This window comes from Ostrinia furnacalis, unplaced genomic scaffold (assembly GCF_004193835.3).
Source record: "Ostrinia furnacalis isolate ACB-3 unplaced genomic scaffold, ASM419383v2 OfSCF7182, whole genome shotgun sequence".
Lineage (NCBI taxonomy): Eukaryota > Metazoa > Arthropoda > Insecta > Lepidoptera > Crambidae > Ostrinia > Ostrinia furnacalis.
The window spans coordinates 355314-376016 of NW_021137421.1; the positions used below are offsets into that span (position 1 = coordinate 355314).

Sequence of the window (20703 nt, forward strand, 5' to 3'; positions counted from 1 at the left end):
TATCGTGAAAGTTTTTGGGCGTTTTATTAACTCGTGTGAAAAGCTTATTCTAGTACGAATACAAACATTGATAGTATGAATACCTCTCGCATAAAAGTATATTTTTATAGCGTTACAAGACAGCCAAGTAACTTTGTTATTTTTGGTAATTAAGATTAAAATTCACTGACGTTGCTAAAAAATGTCGGTAAAATTATGTCAATCAAAAAATCAAATCAAAGAATAAATGGCCGAAAAATTGTATTATTATAATTTCCAGGTACTTATTATTACAAACAATATTTTTACTTACTTTTTACACACGAATAGTGCAAGCTAAAAAGCTTGTAAAAAAGCAAAGCTTTACATCAGTCTTTTCTTTTTAACCTGTAGTTCAGGGCTTCCCTGTTGTTCAGGGCTTGCAAAAAATTCAGGGCTTCCCAAACAGTGCGTTGCAAAAAATGACAGTCCCAAGGGCGTCACCGTAAGAAAAAGTTTGGGGCGCCTTGCTGTACTTAATATCTTTCATGAATGGCCACTGGCCAGTATGCAACCGTAATTAAATCAAGAGTCGTCTCAGTAGGTGATATGTGTATCGAGGGTCAGAGATCGGCCGTTCCCGCTGCCGACAATTAGTGCCAACTGGGGTCATGTAAACCTGGCTTGACGCTCACTTTGCAACTCCCACGTAATAATTTAGTTCGTTTTGATTTAATGAGATACGCATGGCGCGTGATGTGGTAGAATTAGATCGGACCATTTCTAGCATCGTCGAACTTCTTAGTCATAAATGGTCATAGGTGGGGATTCTTATCTTGTCATAAAAAATGAAAGGTAAATAAAAGGGGGCGTTACCTCGCCGTGTTTACAAAATTGTTACCCTTTCAGCACTACGTTTAAACTTAGGGACTACACATCAAACAGAGAATGGGCAGCAGCGCTCTCTGAAAAACATCAATCTTTTAAACTGCGATCTCCAACCCGCCTGCCAAGCGTGGAGATTATGGCAAAACCCTCCACTATAGTGGAGGAGGCTCATAGTCCAGCAGTGGACTGTAAAGGGCTGTTGATGATGATAATGACCGTTAATCACTTTCTCTACACTTGATAGATCCACTTTTTTTATCTATGTTATAACTTTTATAGAAAATACCTTTTAAAGAAACTTAATCTTGAACTGTTTGGTAAATTAGACTACACTGCAGGAACTTGCAACATCTTGCAAAAATTAACCTCCTCCAAATGCTCCTGATGACTTCACGTTTTATTATTTAAATTGAATTTTTTTTTGTATCCAGAGTTCGAAAACCTAAGTTAAATCTCCTACATAATTATTATCCAAGATAATATCAGCTCTTTACATCTCTACAACTTCACTTGCTTTATCCTTATCACGAAGAAAATAACTAGAATAATCCCGACACTTCGAGTGTTGCTGAGCCTAGCGATGAGTCTAATGTTGCCCCGCCTGAAAAAAAGAAACAGTAGGCAAATGATCAACACATTCTGCACATGGTCAACAAGAGCTATCATAATTATATCTATGACAAAACGGGGCCCTGGCATAATGGCCGCAGGGAAAGTCTGCTGAATAAATTCAGGAAGCAAAATAAATTAAGTATGTGCACTGCAGTGCAGCACTTGTCAGAGCTTGACTTAAAGAATCACGCTATAAGTTATCTACTTAGCTTAATGGATTCTTCCTATCCTATCCCAAAACAGCCGTTCCTGTATAATCGGTCTGCGGTTCCTGCAGCAAATTGTAAATTTTAACATGCTATTTTTATTCGAACAGCTAGTCATGCGTAATGTGAACTGTTTCGGTTTACAGCTGGGTAATTAACTGTTTTTATATCATTGCGTGTTTTATCGCGGCAGTTGGGCGAAAGTCTGTTTTGAACTGCTCTTTACATATGCATATCTTGTGCGTTCGTCCAGAATCTATGTTCTTTCCCATATTTACACCATTTGAAATTTCGAAGACTAAAAGTGCGTTTTTGTTACAGGGGCTGGCGAGTCGGGAAAGAGTACTATAGTCAAACAAATGAAGTGAGTATAATTTTATTGATAATTATTTGTTGTTACTTTTCGTGTCGTGGACTCGTGATACATGCCCAAGATTTATAGGCAAATCTCAGTTAAAACATAACTTATTACCTTTTAACAAAATAGTCATTTCTGAGTAAGACAATGTAACTTTTATGCGCTTTGAATTGATGAGAGAAAGATGCAATATCGAAAAGTTAAAGATAACGTTCACACAACTAATCAATAGATTCTCCCAATCAATACTATCGGTATTAATCTATCATATCAAGGAACTTTATTAATTGTACGTTACGCATTAGCATTGTATTGTTGTAGTTTACTGCCATTAATCAATATTGTGTAGTCTTATATGCCATCCAGTGATTACACAGGTCAACAAAAAATCAAAATGAAAATGGTGCCGAGATTCTATTGATAGTTTATTATTAGGTGTGTATTAGTAATAATAAAAATATTTTTCTTTTNAGTAATAGGCATTCGGAGATATCTGTACATATATTAAAATTTGCTATAGGCTTTACTGTAAGAGGATGCCTGAACAAATAGATTCAGATTTACGATTGTGACTAAACTTAGTTTGGCTAATTTTGTCTGTTGTATCTTGTCGTAGTTACAAGAACTTAAAGGCAGAGTTGCACCACCTAAGTTTGACCGTAACTATAACGTTAACCGGTGTTTTTTGTATGGAGTTTCACAGATTTTTGACGTTTGTCAAAGTTAAAGTAAGATGGTGCAACCCAGCCTAAGCACTACGCATTTAAGGTTTAATCTGAACAATATGTCTCGTTATTAGGGTTCCACGGACCGAATAGAGAATGATAATATAAAGATAGATTCACAAACAAACAAACTAACCCATTAGCAATAACTTATTGAATAGACATTGTGTATCCAAGAACGGGGATCATGACATTGAAAAATGTAATAGCCATTGGAAATAATGTATTGGGTATTAATGTGATTGTGGTTGATCTTTCGATCTGAAATCAACTTTAACGTTACAAACAGCCCAAATATTTTAACAGATGAACTCATAAAATATTAGGATGATAATACTATTAAATAATTTGACTTTTTATAATTTACTTCGTTCGTTCGTTCGTTTCAGCCGAAAGACGTCCACTGCTGGACAAAGGACTCCCCCAAGGATTTCCACATAATTTACTTACCTCATTAAAATAAGGCAAAAGCAGTTCAGTTTCGTTATGCATCTTCAATGACTGGTCCAGCGGCCAGCTATCCACCAAAAAGGCTCCATCCAAGGTTGCGTTATACGCCCACAGCTTATCCAATAAATCTTCAGGCACATTTCCATAATCTGGGTACATAACGTTGTAGTCATTTACAAGACCCAAGTACAACCCAGACGAAGGCGACTGTAGCATATACTCTTCGAATTCACAAACGATGTTGAAACAGGCCGTTCGAACATCTGTCGTATTGGACCCAACATCGTCCGTTTTGTTTTCTATTTCTTCTTTGATGTAACGGATCTGGAAAAGGCAGGCCAAAAAGAGTAAGATTTCATATTTAAGTTAATATAAGTTGCTAAAAATGTTGGCCAAAACCTGTAATTGATATATTTTCTCTTTGAAGCCAGGAAATAGTTATTTTAAGTGTGAATTTGTCATGTCAGTGAATTATTGTAAGAACTGTAAGAAAAATTTCAAGGCCCAAAAGTGTTAAAAGGACAGATAAGCTTTTTCTAAGAAACAGAGCTGAAAAAGAGAAAACTAACAAAAAAGAAATAACGGTTACAATAACACATATTTTTTTCACGAAGATGAAAGTTATGAAATGGCCAAACTTATCTTCCAAACAAATGATAAATGAGCAAGTATTTTATAAAGATTGTTATTATACTTTTGGACGTTGACACTTACCTACCTATTCACTTTTATAAGTACCTAAGTATCATTTGAGAGGCTGTTTGAATGTTATTAATTTGATAGAGCAAGTTGCCTAAATTCATTCAAGTCTCTAGACTATTTCATTGGGGTTTTTGACCTTACTTGATTAACTTTAAAATACTTTTTTTAATATCAATCAGTAGGTTTTCGATGTGATTTCAATCCTTAAATACTGCATTTATTAAATTCAATTCTGTTTCCTCATAATAATATTAATAAGTTATTTCTTTTTTTTCTTTCTGCCCATGAAGTAGTTAATTATTTCTTCGTAGACGTGACATTATTGTGTGTTTGAGCATATTATTGCTAATCAAATAAATGTAGGCACATCCGTTACGTGTCATATTTGATTCCGACGCTACTTATTTGTTTTGTTACGAACAGACCAAACCATTGCTGGTGTACTGACGGCAGTACATTAAGCTGAACACTGTAGCTCTTAATTCAATTGTTGTAGGTGCGATTTTGCAACATAAATCTATATTCTGATCTGATCTGTACCTATCTGTGTCAATGCAATCAAAATGGCCTATTGATGCGTGAATAATAGATACAAACAATTAGTTAACCATTTACAATGGAATAAAATAACTGTTTGCCCGATCTGTACAAATGAAATCTACAGGGTGACTTTGGTGAACTACAGGGAGTGGCTAAATTTTTACGAGCAAAATCATTCTTTCTATTAATTTCGTAATTATTTATTTTTATCCACTGCGTGCGGTTTCGAAATTGGCACACGTAGATATTTTACTTCGTTCATAGAAAAATACAAACACCCAGTTAACTGCAAAGTTTAATAGATATTTTAAAATAATAATAAGCCCCTTAATATATGGAATGAAAGAATAAAATAAAATAATGGGCACCCACGAATTATATTTTTTTCGATAAATACTACGATTCAAAATAATTTCGATAAAGTTATATTGTTATTTATTCTACAGAGCTTATCAAAAGTTTTTGGCAACTGTTTGCAATTTCACCCTGTATACACATATACGTGGAATGTTTTTGTAAATCTCTGGAAGGATACAGTACTTAATTTGATGTCATGCGCCTCGTTGAGTAGGTAAAGTCCACTGTAGTGCTGACTATACACTTTTATCCCAAAGTCGGCCCTATTACAACTACGTAAGATGTACTATAGCTTGATGTGCCCTCGTCTGTACATTACGTAATCCTGATGGAGGTATGACAGACTGTTTTACGAGGTAAACACTACATAAATCCCAGACCGCAGTCGTGTTCTTAGAAAAAGTTACTTTCCCGGCAGATTTAATTCCAAAATCGCTGCGCTACGTTCTTTTGGTAACATTGCGATGTGAACCAGGAACACTAGGAACTGCAGAGTGCTGATGAAACTAAGATGCGGAAATGAGGAATGCGGAAGAAAGGGGCGCGTCTTCGTGGATGAAATAAATAAATATAAATAATAATAATAAATAAATAAATAATTTATTCATTAAAATAAGACGATCGATCGAACGAAACGATCTATATTGGCAATTTAATACTTACATAAGGTGCTATATGGGGTACAAATCTTTTCCCTGCGCTCTTTACGACTTCGGCCCCTGAATCCACTGCGTCAGCATCGGGAGTGCCATTGGAGTTGAACACAATGGGTTTGGTGCCGCAATGGCTCTCGTACGGCAAGCCAGCGAGAGTCGCGTTGGCTATGAAGGTGGTCAGTGCTTCGTCATCGTCTTCTGACATTTCGCTGTAACGAGTAAAAGTCTAATCAAAAGTCTAAACACCACTGTTTTAATTAAAATACAGTTTTCTTCTTAAGGGAAGACAAAAAATTATTTGCGAATTGCCCATTCTTTTGAGTTTGTTCCGGCGTTTCTTCTCAGCACTTGCCATATGTTTGTCTCGAAGCGCTGGTAGGGCCCAAAAGATAAGGAGACATGTAAAGTGCCCCATAAGGGCTACCTTTTTCTTTTTTTATTATTTTCTATTGAAGTTCATAAGTGCCACTTGTGGTCTAAACTGAATAAATATTTTTTGATTTGATTTGATTTGATTTTAATTGAAATAACCTCTTTTAAGGTGTTTAGAAGGGGATGGTAAAATAATAATAATATTATGGAATTTTTAACAAGATCTTTTTCTTGTTAAAAGTACTTACATAATATTTTAACAAGAAGTGTTAGTACAGAACTTCTTTTCATCTTTCAGGAAGGAATTATGTAAATATAACTATCTTAACACATTATACAGTACTAAGAATTTCATTGATGGACAGGTGAACTATTACTATAAGTAACTTCTGATTGAATCGGAGTTTATTAACACTGAAAGTAACATTTTAAGCCTTCCGAGTACACCTAAGTCCTTGTTCGGGAAGCTTTATAACTTTAAGCTCTACCCGCCTCTTGGTGTTTGCTTCAAAGTAATTCGTTACAATACCCAAAAGACATTGTTAAACAAAGGCCTTCCTCAAGGATTTCCGTGACCGCAACTACCGGTCCTGCCCGCATCCAGGGGCTTCCCGCGACCTTCTAATAAGTCTTTAGACCGCTTAGTGCTTGTTCACGTTGACTGGCGGGCGCGGTGACGAAATATCAAACACATGTAGTGATTCCAAGTGTTCACGTACGAAACGCAGGTGCGGTCTAACTAGCGGGCAAGCTAGCGACTGGTGCGCGCGGAGCGCTCGCGGTAATTTCAACGCGTGAAGATGTTTGTGTGTGTTCATGTCAAACTAGCGCGAGCGGCGGCGCGCGCGTTTCACTCGCGACGTCAGGTAAGTTCAACCAGTTTGAACTTGTCCCTAGAAACGATAGTACGTCACACTCGCGCGAACGCCTGGTGGTTAATGTGAACACGAGCTAATGCAGTCAGAAGCGCGACAGCAGTGTGGCAGCAGCGATTTTATAAACTTCTAATGACTTGGCCCACTTTTAGTTTGGTCCACGGGCCAAATCGCTGGTTTGAATTTTTACATAGTTTTTCTACCAGTGACTCGTTGTTAGTTTATTTTGTCACAAAACTAGTAGATTTTCGCTAATCCGGAATTAATTAATGGTTTTAAATAATTATTTATTATATTATTATTATACATTAATTAATTCCGGATACAAAATTCAGGGACAATCCTGGATCCATCTGGCAACCCTAACTGCAGCAGTTTTAATTTAATAACAAAATACACGTACATTTTGTTTGTGAAAAGCAATTCAAATGAAATCCAAAACTTTGATTAAAGTTAGAATTATAATTTGAAATATTGGTCTCAATAGAAGATTTGTTTACGAAAACATCTTTACCTGACACCAACACTAAATCTCATTACTGCATAATTCGTGTTTTCTTCAAACGTTTGCAGTTAAATAATTATTTAATATGCACTTGAGCGATCAAAGAGAGCTGATATTCGAGCAGTTTAAAATTGAACTCATCGAAATAAACATCGAAGTGTTGTTTGTACATATTCTGTCGATTGTTTCGACATTATTGAGTAATCTATCAAAAAACGAAGAAATTTTCTTTAATTGTGAATGTCAAACAGAAAATTGTAATCGATATCATTCGGAAAATCTATCGACTTATTTAGAAAAATATTCAAACTGTATTATAAATTAATTAATTAGTGTATCGCTTCATGTTGTAAGTAAGCCCAAATAAGTTTTTGAAAATGAAAACCACTCACCTGCAAACGTGAGCTCCAAGCATCCAATACTCCAATTGTTTGTTCACCCCAATTAAACTCACAACATCCCTCATAATATCCTTCGGTTCTGGCCCTACAAACACGTGCAACTTCAACCCCGACCTTGTCATAGTTCGCAACGATATCTGCTTCTCATCCCCGACTATTATCTCCGAGGGTGTTGTCACATCCAGCAACAGCCCGTGAAAGGACCCGTTCGACTTCGCAAATATTAAAGGCACAGTACTCAACCCCCCGTTGTATCTGTAAACCACTTTGCTCGTCCCGGATTCAAGAGGCAACTCGCCCAATCCGTACATAGTCTCGTCTGTCAACTTAAACACCATTTCCCATATGTTATCCGACGCTATTAGGGGCCCTTGTATTGTGTTGAAAATGGTACCCTGGCTTGCATTTACTACGATGTTCAGTTCGGGTGTGGACACTCGGTAGTCATATAATGGGTTGTCGATTCTACCGCCACTTACTGACATGTCTCTGGAGTCGTATACTTGAATCGATAAGTGCGTAGGAGAGACTTCATCTATGGCCAATCTTAAACTGGTCACACTTCTTTGTGAGGCGAAAGGGACTATAGGAATTCTTGGCGTAAGAACCACTTCTTCAGTCCAATTTTCTGCTGGTACTATATAAGAGAACCTCGATGGAAATCTGTGGAAGCAAACATCATTGACCAAATCGTAGCAGCATTGGCTGTGACATTCTTCCTGCGGGATATTACCAGCTCCACAAGGTACTCTGGATGTTCTTGGCACCAGGCAGGAACCGAATGAGTGGCCATCTGAAGGTGCCGAGTCCATACTTGCGAGGAATAGATACCGGTACAATAGTGTTGGAACTAATATACTCGCGAGTAACAATGCAACTATCACTTTCAATGGCCGGTTTAAAAGTATTTTGTCGTACCATCTTACTTCTGAAATAATAAAACAAAGTATTGGTTACTAAAATTGTACTAACTCCATTGTGAACATTAATGAAATGCATTTTTATTTATTTATTTACTTAAAACTTTAATGCCAAATTTTGAACATAAGGCGAACTTATTAATTTTGACTTTGACTAATTTTTATCAAAGTTGAACATAATTTATTCAAATCACAAAAACACACAGACAAAGGCAATAATATATGCAAAGAAATTCGGAGAAAGTGCCAATGAAGTTCATAAAACAAACTAACGAACGAAGAACAAGCGTCAAAGTACTTATTCATGTTACTTTATTTGTTCTTTACTATTGGCAAAGTTAAGAGTAATAATATGTAAGAAAACAGTTGTGAAACTGAGTATGTTTCCATAATTTCCATAATGTAAGGGTAAGAGAATGTGTAGCAATCATACTATGCGAGAAAGTGGAGTGTAAACAAACTCATTTAATTTTGTCATAGTGCCTTGAAGACTTCCTTGCACTGTATTTTGCTCCCATTTCATCTCAGATTGTCGTGGCCTTCAATTAAATTAAACTTAAACTCATTGTACAGTCGCGGAATGAAAAGGTTCGTCACCTTAGTGTCGGTTTTCGCTTGCACTAGGTACTGTAAGAGTCAAACCTGCCAACATAACAGTGCAAGAAACAGTGCTTCTAAAATTTAAATAAATATGATGTTTGCTAACGAATAAGGTTTTGCTTGTATATTTTTCTATCCCATCAGTGCAATGCAATGATGACATTGACCAACTGACAATAGTTTTTTTTATTTTATAAGAAATAATAATGGCAGGTTAAACCAAAAAGAAGGTTTTAGTTTATCAATCATAATCTTCTTGACAAGATAATTCGTCAAACAACTTTGATCTGAATAATTTTGAACTTTACTGACGAACAGTTAAAGATTATTTTCTCTAACTCGAGATTATTCTGTAACATAGTTTCAAAAGGTAATATGTGCTCGCGATTCGTTGAAGGAATCAATTTGAAAACTGACGAACCTTTTCATTCCGTGACTGTACATAAAATCAACGGATTTAATATCAGGAATAATATCTAAGTTAATAAAATTAACTCTACATTACCTTTAGTTTTCTCATAGTCGTATGAAACTATTGATTCTTGATCTGCCTCCTTTTCTTTGCCTTGTACGTAAGGTAGCATCTTTGTTCTGTACCTGTCAATAGAAGAAATTATCTATGTATGTAATTTTTTTGAATGACACATATTATTGGCTTACAAATGCATTTTTTATTTATCTGTAAAATGGGCCACATAAGAAATACAAACAATTTGTATGTAGAGTCATATAAAAAAATTAAGCTCCCCCATTTCAAGAGGAGGGGGGTGGACCCACATATGGGGGCATTTTTGTCGATAAAATTGAAATCACAACATCGCCTTAAATGTCGCTAGCCCTATCCCAAACACACTGTATAAATAGAACAAAAATACAATATTTAGCTAAGATTCTTACACGAATTAGTGTAGATGTTTGAAGTACCTATCCAGCTATTATTTTAGGCCCTGATATGTTTCGTCAGCTACTTAAATGTTTGTTGTTCTATTAAACCTCAAATGATGAGGATCTTCCTTTGTCAGGAATTTCAATGTGTAATCTGAGAGACTCGATAACTTTGTGTGTATTATCTTGAACAAAACTTAGACAGAGAACGTGTGGCTTAGTAGTCGATTCGCACGAAATTCGTTCGCACGAATGTGCTCAATAATAATATTGTTTTAGGAGGCGTTACGCCCGGATGTATTAAAATCGCATGCGAATCGACTCCTTCGAGAATTAGTAATCGCATACTACGTGCGAATGAATTTCGTGCGAATCGACTACTAAGTCGAACGTGGCACGTACGACGGCACCTTAAATATTGAAATTATCCTTTAATAGTTTCAGAGATATTTTGAAATAAAAATTGTACTCTTACACAAATTAAGCTATTCAAGTGTCCATAATATGTCGGACTCTACAATATTTTAAACATAATAAAATTCTTGTAGTTAGTCCCTACAAAAACAAAATAACCGGTGCTTTATTTATGATATTTTTCTTTTAGAACAAAGACAATTGAAATGAGAAACTGCTCCATTTTAAATCGGTAAAAAAAGTAGTAGAGTCAGTGGCATTTCCCGAGTAGGTACTAAATAATGCCAGCAAAAAGAATACATACGATACAAAGGAAAGCATTAGTCTCTATTGTTGGTTATTAATAAACTGTTTCATGCAATTTTATTAAGAGTTATTTCGCTATTAGAGAGCACTAGGTATCATTATTGTCGCAGGATAAAGTCTCAACATATTAGTGTATTAGTACATAATAGAAAGATACTTCATTGTGTACCATTCAAATTAGCATAATAAAAAAAATAACAAACAGAAAAGGCTTAATGATTTAGAATTAACATCTGCCCTCTTTCTGAATCTAAACAACAGATCTGATTTAACCTACCCAATGTTTCCTACATGCTAACTTCACAAATAAAGTAGGATTAAATGAAAATTCCACTGTTTGAATTGAATTTCATGAACATTTTCCGATACACAACTCGAAATATTCCAATCGCAAACTTAATGCGCTGTAATTCTATGCATTCAGTTTTAAATGCCAAAAAGATTTGCCTCTACCAGAATTTGTAACCGCGACCGCAACTACAGTTATTACGTTACGATACACAGGTATCGTGTACGATACACAGGGTTAAAACAGGTTGTAACTTGGGTAAACCGGCAAATCATGTTGTACCAGACTTAGTACGACTACATTTTAGTACCATACGAGGTACAGGGATAAAATCCTTTAAATCAAAGCGTTCCGACCTCAATTAGGAAGGATTTAAACGTTATTCAGAGTTCCCTGCATCTTAACTCATTTAACGAGGTCTGTAGAGGTGAATGTGCTCATGATATTTTCAAGGGACATTCTGGGCTCGTTGAAAATGCCGGAGAGGATCGCTGATTTAAAATTTAAAAGGTATAAAAGGTGCGGAGATAATGAAGGGTTTGGGTGGAATTAATTGTTCAGCTGGCTTCCACACACACTTCCTAGGGCTAAAGAGGATGTGTTGACCGTTATGCATGTCAGTAAAAAATTGTGTGAATGTTAAATGTGTTTTGCAAAACAAATTCAGGATTTCTTAATCTACACTAATATTATAAAGAGGAAAACTTTGTTTGTTTATTTGGTTGAGCCTCAAAAACTACTGGACCGTTTTTAAAAATTCTTTCACCATTCGAAAGCTACATTATCCACGAGTAAGATAGGCTAAATTTTATTTTGGAAAAAAATAGGGTTCCGTAAAATATTTGGTTTTTTCGGACACAAGGTGTGAAAAATCAACCAGAAAAGTTACTTATTTTGCATACGCTACCTAAACTATAAAAGATAGAACCATAAAATGTTCTAATTAAAACGAGGTCCACGCGTACAAAGTGACGGGCGGCCGCTAGTTGTGCAATAAAGTAACAGTGACCGTGTGACGTCGTATTTTAATAAAAACGTCTCTACAAAATTTATTATGACATCATTTCAATGTTTTAGGCTGAGTATTTTAACCGTAACAATAGCCGGTGTTTTTGTATGAAGTTTAACAGATTTTTGACGTTTTTCAAAGCTCAGTAACATGGTGCAACCCAGCCTTACATTTTTGATTGTTTTACATTTGAAATTAATTAATTCCGAATTCCTATCGATACTTTAGACTTTTTGATACCTCATTCACATTTTATTGGTAATCATCTGTCTTTTTGTCATTGTTTGTGGATTGCTTTTGTATTGATATGGACGTGCTACGAATTAGGTGTCGAATATTGTTCAACTACGGACTGAACGTGTCATTTGTACGCGGGAACACAAAGCTACGTCCGAAAACCGGACGTATGTAATCCGGCCTCCAGCACGCTTCCGATTCCTATTGCTGGTTTCAAAATTGAAGCTGGAAATTGAGGTTTTGACACGAGGTTACTTGGTAACGGGCAACCATTGATAGACATACGGATTCCAGGGAATTAAAATAGGTCAGCGTAGCGTGTGCGGCGTAGGCATTTGTTTTTCATTCACAGATAATCGTAGTGAGAGGAATAACAGAAAATCTGCGATAGTGCGTATACACTATGTAGACTAGAATTGCATACGCAGTATGTTAATGATGACTCTTTTATAATGCGAACAGCTAGGGACTGGAATTCGCTGCCTGCTGCTGTCTTTCCCGAAGACTATAATCCGGGCATTTTCAAGGCGAGAGTGAATAGGCACTTACAGGGCAGATATGTACCATCCTAGACTGCATCCCACTTAACATCAGGTACGATTGTGGTCAAATAACTGCCTTGTTATGCATTAAAAAAATCAAGCTATACAATATAGCATCTTGTGGATTGATGATTATGAGTCATTTCGGGCGAACATTATTTTGTTTTGCCTATTATTATTATTATATTATTGACCTACATTGTGCCACTAAATAAGATCTAATTAGTGCAAAGAGCATATACAGTTGCACAATTTGTCTGACATATTCCAGGTATCTAAAGATTCGTTCGTTCGTTCGTTTCAGCCAAATGACGTCCACTGCTGGACAAAGGCCTCCTCCAAGGCTTTCCACAATGCACGGTCCTGCGCTGCCCGCATCCAGGCTCTTCCCGCGACCTTTACGAGATCGTCGGTCCACCTAGTAGGAGGCCTGCCCACGCTACGTCTTCCAGCCCGTGGTCGCCACTCGAGAACTTTTCTGCCCCAACGGCCATCGTCTCTACGAGCTATGTGCCCCGCCCACTGCCACTTGGTTTTAGCAATTCTGCGAGCTATGTCGGTCACTTTGGTTCTCCTGCGGATCTCCTCATTTCTGATTCGATCACGCAGGGAAACTCCAAGCATGGCCCGCTCCATAATCTAAAGATTACATTTGACTTTAATATTACAATCATACTGCGAAATTAATTTACAAATAGGTTTGTTTACTTACTTGGTGCCAACTAATATTAGTCCTTAAAACTTGTTGAAAAACTGACACTTATTTCCTAAAACACATTATAACTTCACAAACGAACACTTTATTTCTCGCCGCAAATAAATCACTTTTTGTTATTCCATTAATTATCTTAATCACGTCTTAACAATGCGGTGACGTCGTGTGAAGTACCGATATAACTCGATATCTGTGTCGATATGATAAGATAAGATATTGTTAAGACTGCATTACTCGGAAGTAGATGGACTGAATACAATTAATTAGCGATTGCTTGATGTAATGACATTAGGCTACTTAATTTCAACATATTTTATATGTGGTCATCATAATTTCAGCCACAGGACGTCCACTGCTGATCATAGGCATCCCTCTGCAATTTCTAAATTGACCGGATGGTATCAGCCTGATTTCAGCACCTTTGTGTAATTTAAAGAAATTACACAAAATGGTTTAAAGAGGAAGAATGGTGAAGCATTATTTGCCATTCAATTAAATTGAAATGTGCAATTTAAAATGAAATTCGTAGAGATTGTAGTTTTTGTATCTCACTAAGGAGCGAATCCAACACCTGCCTTATTTATTCATTTTCCATAGCCATTTTCTGACCAACCTCTTGGTCAGGCTGGTTTCCAACATCTATTTCAAAAGAAATGAGTAAGTGCAAATACGTGTACGTAATAAATTTCATACCACGACTATTATAAAACTGCTAATCGCACATGCTTAATGGCCTAATACGTAGCTTTCGCTATTCCAGGCATTATAATGGCTGTATGAATTTCTACCACTCACCCACATATAGGGGTTATTTATTATAAATATGTAAAAAAAAATGTTTAGTAGTAGCAGGAAATGTTGATTTTTGAATTGATCCCAGCGATCCCATTTGTACCTATCATGCTGCGTAATCCTATGTATGTTTTCGACCAGTCACACGAGCAAAAATCAAAAAGTCGTGTTTTATTTATTGAATAATTTATCTCGAATAAAATGTTTTTTTTATTCCAAATTAAAATTTGAGAGATTTGTTTTTTATAATAAACTAGCGGCCGCCCGCGACTTCGTACGCGTGGACCTCGTTTTACTCCATTAGGGGTGGAGTTTCGTAAAATCCGCTCTTAGCATCTATAGCGCATACATNCGTACTAAAGCATCCTAGGCTATGATTTATGTCTTACCATATACAATAGCTCTGAATAAGATTTTGGTATTTTTTTAGTAAATGAGTATAACTTACAACTCCTTTTTAGGGTTCCGTAGCCAAAATGGCAAAAACGGAACCCTTATAGTTTCGTCATGTCCGTCTGTCCGTCTGTCCGTCTGTCCGTCTGTCCGTCTGTCACAGCCGATTTACTCGGAAACTATAAGTACTACAGTNCTAAAGCATCCTAGGCTATGATTTATGTCTTACCATATACAATAGCTCTGAATAAGATTTTGGTATTTTTTTAGTAAATGAGTATAACTTACAACTCCTTTTTAACTCTTAAACCTAACAAAATCATAGTATGTTTTTTTCTCATAGTAGTAGTTGTGGTAGTAGTCCATTCTCCGACCAGGTGTTTAAACACCACCCATTTTCCGGCTTTTCCAGTTGACCAAGAATTTTTCTAATATTTTTCTGTGGATACTTGACCTCTATTTAGAAACATACTAAAAATTTATAAAAATTGACAAGTATAAAAAGTTTCAGGAGTATCTGGGTTAAACAGTAAGCGAAAAAAAAGTGACTTGAAAATGGAATACAAAATGATAAGGTATGGTAAATGATAAGTCTTTATCAATGAAGAAGCAGAAGTTCAATTTCATGTGACCTCCATGTAGGCTAGTTTCCATCGTCACTCAAAGTTTTGCTGCGGTCTCAAATTTGGGCTTAATTGAGGTATTTTTTGTGTGAGAGGCATAAGAACTAATGCCGTTTTATACTAAAAATTCATACTTAGAGGTAATCAACCAGGTACAAAGTATTTCCTTGTATGTTAGTCTGCCACTCTNCACAGGTCAACAAAAAATCAAAATGAAAATGGTGCCGAGATTCTATTGATAGTTTATTATTAGGTGTGTATTAGTAATAATAAAAATATTTTTCTTTTCTTTTTCCTACGTGTAGTTTTGGATCTACCCTCAGTTTTAAAATTTAGCTTTAATCGGTACTTTGGTTGCACAGTTTTTAGTGTTATTGGTACATTTTTATAAATGCATTTATTTTAATATCAAGTCTACATTGCTAAGAAGTTGTCTCAACAATCAAAATGTATTTTTGTTTCATTTGTGGTGTGTACACAGTTAAAAGGTTCAAAAATTCCGGCAATATTTTATTAAAAGTGCTTATTTTTCTTACTTTAAGTCAGAAATTGTGGTTGTATACAAGCCGTGGATACCCAAAATTGTTTGTATAAGCTGCTGTGAACACTTAAGGCAATGTTACAATGGTCAAAGAAGCCGTAACATGAAGTTCAGAGTGGACAAAGTGAGGAAAGAACAAAAAAAAGATCCTAGTTTGAGCATAAAAAAAGATTTTAATTAATTTATTAAGTAATTTTTGATGGTTCATAAATATCAATATTAATAAAATATACTGATTCCTTAAGTTCGATGGACTATTTGGAACGATTTGCGTAGATTTTGTTCATTGAAATTACAATTCATTTTTCGGAAATCACTAGTCCAGTAACTAGTCTGAAATTGTGAGACATGCCTTAAAAACTCAGGATGTCATAATTTTCATCAAAGGGCATTACCTCCACAGTCATCTTGACCAATTCCCAGAGAATCTTGGGTCACTATAGCATGCTATAGCTAAGAACAGGGAGAGCGATGCTATCAAGACCTAAAAACCATTGGAAGAGAGGTACCAAGGCAGATGGGATCGGTATATGATGGCTGATTACTGCTAGAGGATGTAACGTGATAGTTCCATTACACTTCATTCACAAAAGTCGTGGAAAAGAAAGTTTTTAAGCACTTCAAAATATTATAAACGCTGATTTTGGTGAAATTTTGTATTTTTCTATACACGTCAAAATCTAGAAAACCACACGTAGGAAATCAACAAATTTGCTACTAAAGCAACCAGGATAAGGTCCTCAATCAAAAAATATATACAGTTCCTTGGCACCAAAACCACTGTTGACCAGTGTTATCGACGGGCCGTTTGTTTGCTATCTCTTATCTGTTATCGGCGACTTGTCAACAAGCATTTTACATTTCGGCGATAAAACATAATATCTATGCTCTGTAACGAGATATGTTTTCGTTTTATAACAATTGATTCGGGGTTTTGTTGTCCTTAACCCAAGACACCTAAAAACTAGACAAGCTGTCTTAGCTGCTAAAAACTGCATCGCATATTAAATTCCGTGAAACTTTCAGAAATATGCCTTTTATCCTTCTTCTTTCATCATTGGCAAAGGTCTAGTTCTTACCCGACAAAAATACAAAAGGTTTTATTTAATTGCGATTCTCACATGACTTTATGCTTTGGCTAGGACATTACAGGCTTGAATCAAGCTGATAAATCCGAAAAGAAATATGGTTTTGTTGCACAAAGAACATTAAGTCTTTGGAGTAGGGTTGTAGTTGTAACCCCAGTAAGTACAACTAACCAGAAAAAGCAATATCATAGCTAGCCAGATTACCAAATACAAATGCTTGTTGTACTATCTATAGAATACAATATATCCTACTTGTGTAGTAAATAATAGGCACGGACAATCGAACGGACATATCAATGCCTGTCACTAACGCGAACGGGCTCGATGTCTGAGGTCATGTACTTACTGCTATAGTTAGGACAACATGTACCTATATGTAATAATGTGACTAACATTAACAATGGAAAGAAATAATAATCGTTAGTATAAAAATATCAAATGAATTGTTATTCTTTTACAAATGATAGATCACCGGTCGTCTACATTCTGAAATGAATGTTACATACTTTCCTTTTTGTCATCGAAGGAGAAAAGCTCTAAGAGAAAAACTGTAATTTTTTTGTTTGCCGAATGTTTACGCAAAATATCGTACACGATATTTTACACTACAACTACAGTTAGCCGGTTCCATGTTGTCCTACGGTCAAGAAAAATCTAATCGCATCGCATATTACAAAACTAACCACAATGCGAATTAACTATTGTTGCATCTATCCTTGATACCCGACTCAAGGCACCTATCTGCCGTCGGGCACATTGATTCGCTATCTGTCTTTACTCGGACAATTCCACCATTGACAGACCCGTCATTTTAGATATAATCTAATCGCATTTACTTACTAATGTCAACAAATCACGATAACTGGAGATTACGGAGCGTCGTGGAGGGATTACGCCGTCGATACAAGATCAAGCATCGTAATGGTTGTTATTTGGGCGGTTGGTAGTTATGATGGGATGACGTCATCTCCATTCCGGATGCAGACTGGAACGAGTGACGTCACGTCACCCGTAAAGTTCAAGGTTCAAGTCTTTTTTCACATGACCAACCCTGGAATCCCTCATGTCCGAAAATAAAGATGTTTTTTTATTTCACACTTAACATTCTTATTTGGGAAAGTTTACTTGGTGAGAAATGCTTGAACTACCAAGTTCAATTTCACACAATTGTAAACTGTCATCATTGTTAACGGCTAATTTACGATGATGAATCTTATGTCCCATTATGAAAGAACCGGACCAGTCTGCCCGGAAAACCCGTACTCGATCGATTTCCATGACAAAAACTGCTGCATGACTCAGGCTTATGTTCCCCGCTGTTAGCTTGGTGACTAGCTAAATAACTCGTTCACTGAACTTGGAATATACTACAGTCTCTCCATCATCCGGTAATTTCTACTCTTGAAAATGAAAGCATCACTAAAGTGATTCATGTACAAATAGTTGACTTTCCCTTGTCGATGATCGTGTAACTGAATTCTTTAAGAATAAAAATAGATTTTAATTTATATGTAACGAAAACTGACGAATAATTGGTTACTGGCGCCGCGCTGCACCAACTAAAATTGTAGTATCCCAAATAAAAAATTATTGTCCGAAAACATCAAAAAAGTAAAGTAATTACACTAATTGTCTTTTTCATACGGACGTTTATCGGTTAATTGTTATCATAAACAATTACCAGATGTCAATGATAAATAAATATTCCGTTTTCATCTAAGTAAATGTTGCTTATGTTGTGATTCCGAAACTATAGTTTCTTTATACGTTGATATTATTTCTTGAGCTACCAATGAATCACAAAGATGTGGTCGATGAGTAATCACGTAACATTAACTCGTTCATTCAAGAACAAGCTAATTAAATTAACATTGGGAGTGTTGTAGCCGTTTAAAGATCGTTTGTAATTTCGACTGGGAAATGGTCCTTAAGAATTGATAACTTTTGACGTTCTCGAATCATGCAGGAATTTCAGGAGTTTTAATTTATGTGAGACATTTGATTTTCCCGAAAATAGCTAATTACTATTGAGGTTTGGAATACACACACAACACAAGCCTTTGTTTTAACATCCTATTTCACGCTAAAATACATAAAATTTCGCCGAGTAAAATACATAAAAGGTCGTCTACGGAAGTTGGTAGAACACTACTCATGGTCTTTCTGATTAGACTGATCTCCCTTGAACCTACATACATGTCTGGAGTTTGGACTGAGCTGATGCACTATCTATTCACGATTTCTTTCTAGCTCTTAAATAGGGCAATTCGTAGATAGATAGTGAGTATCGGATTTAGGTTATGACATTGTTTCTGTTATGTATTTACTTTGTGCATATTCTAATACATTTAATTTGTCCACAGAATTATTCATGAAAGTGGCTTTACGAATGAAGACTTCAAACAGTACCGGCCAGTGGTGTACAGTAACACGATCCAGTCACTCGTCGCCATCTTGCGCGCCATGCCCAATCTGGGTATCACCTACGGCAATAAGGACCGGGAGGTAATTAACACATTATCCTTACGAGCATAGGGTTTGATTTGCTATGTTCTAGTGTAGAAAGATTCTCGGCTGCAGAAGTTAGGATTTCAAGCGAATCTCGTTATTATGGCAATAAGGACTGGGAGCAATTTAAAACATTATCCGTATAAGCATAGGGTTTGATCTGGTATGCTCTACTAGAAAGACGAATACTCAGTAGCAGGTTGTATTGTCAAACCAATCCAGCGATTGGATCAATCGGTCTGGTAATATCTCGCGCGCCATGCCCAATCTGGGCATCATCTACGGCAATTAGGACGGGGTAATTAACACATTATCCTTATAAGCATAGGGTTTCATTTTGTATGCTCTAGAAAGACGTATACTCAGCTGCCCTGTAGGTGATGATAAGGTGTTGTCAAACCAATCCAGCGATTTGATCAATTAGGTAGTATCTTGCGCGCTTTACCCAATGTGGGCATCACCTACGCCAATAAGGACCTGGAGGTAATTAACACATTATCCATATAAGCATAGGGTTTGATTTGCTATGTTCTAGAAAGATCCATCTCGGCTGCAGATGTTAGTGTCAAACCAATCTCTTCATTACGGCAATAGTAGGGACGAGTAGATTATTAAGACATTTGTATTAGCAGAGGGTTTGATTTGGCACGTTTTTAGAGAGATGATAAAGAATTCTGTGGATGATAAGGTGTTGAAACCAATCAAGCAATGAAATATAATACTAGAATCAAAGTACATAAGAAGGCATATCTCCTTTTTAAAAGGTGCGAATCAGGCCATTCGCCTAGTATGTCATGTAGACTTCAGACAAGTCAATGTCCTAATAAGGATTGGATTGCACACCTGTTTTTCTTGACGAGGTTTTCTGAGAAACGCAAGCAAAATAAACCTGCTGATTCTAATCAAAGCTTGATCACTTTCATTTGTTTAACTGGTACCAACCTACATTAATTTCGACCTATAAAAAAAGATTTATTATGAGAGAGTGCAGATTTCACATTTAATACGCTAAAGTAGCTGGCTATCAGAATCCTCTCAGCAGTACCTACCCAAGTGATGTGCGAACAGACATAAAGAACCATTGTTTCAACTTTAAACAATGCAACACATTAATTTTGCGATTGTAAAAAGCAGCAACCACATTTGGAATTCACAGAAGTTCTTAAAATACCTCTATTGAATTTGAATTTTGACTTTGAAATCATTGCGCTTGACCTTTCGGCTGATATCGCTCTG

General features: G+C 36.2%; 1 protein-coding gene across 1 annotated transcript in view; it reads left to right on the top strand.

Moving 5' to 3' along the window:
• Galphao (G protein alpha o subunit) overlaps positions 1 to 20703 on the top strand; it is a 58752-nt gene that overhangs the window by 8847 nt on the left and 29202 nt on the right. The window contains exons 2-3 of the mRNA XM_028319430.1: positions 1986 to 2028; positions 19323 to 19464. Of these exons, the coding sequence (XP_028175231.1) occupies positions 1986 to 2028; positions 19323 to 19464 (185 nt within the window). The remainder of the gene's footprint in view (positions 1 to 1985; positions 2029 to 19322; positions 19465 to 20703) is intronic.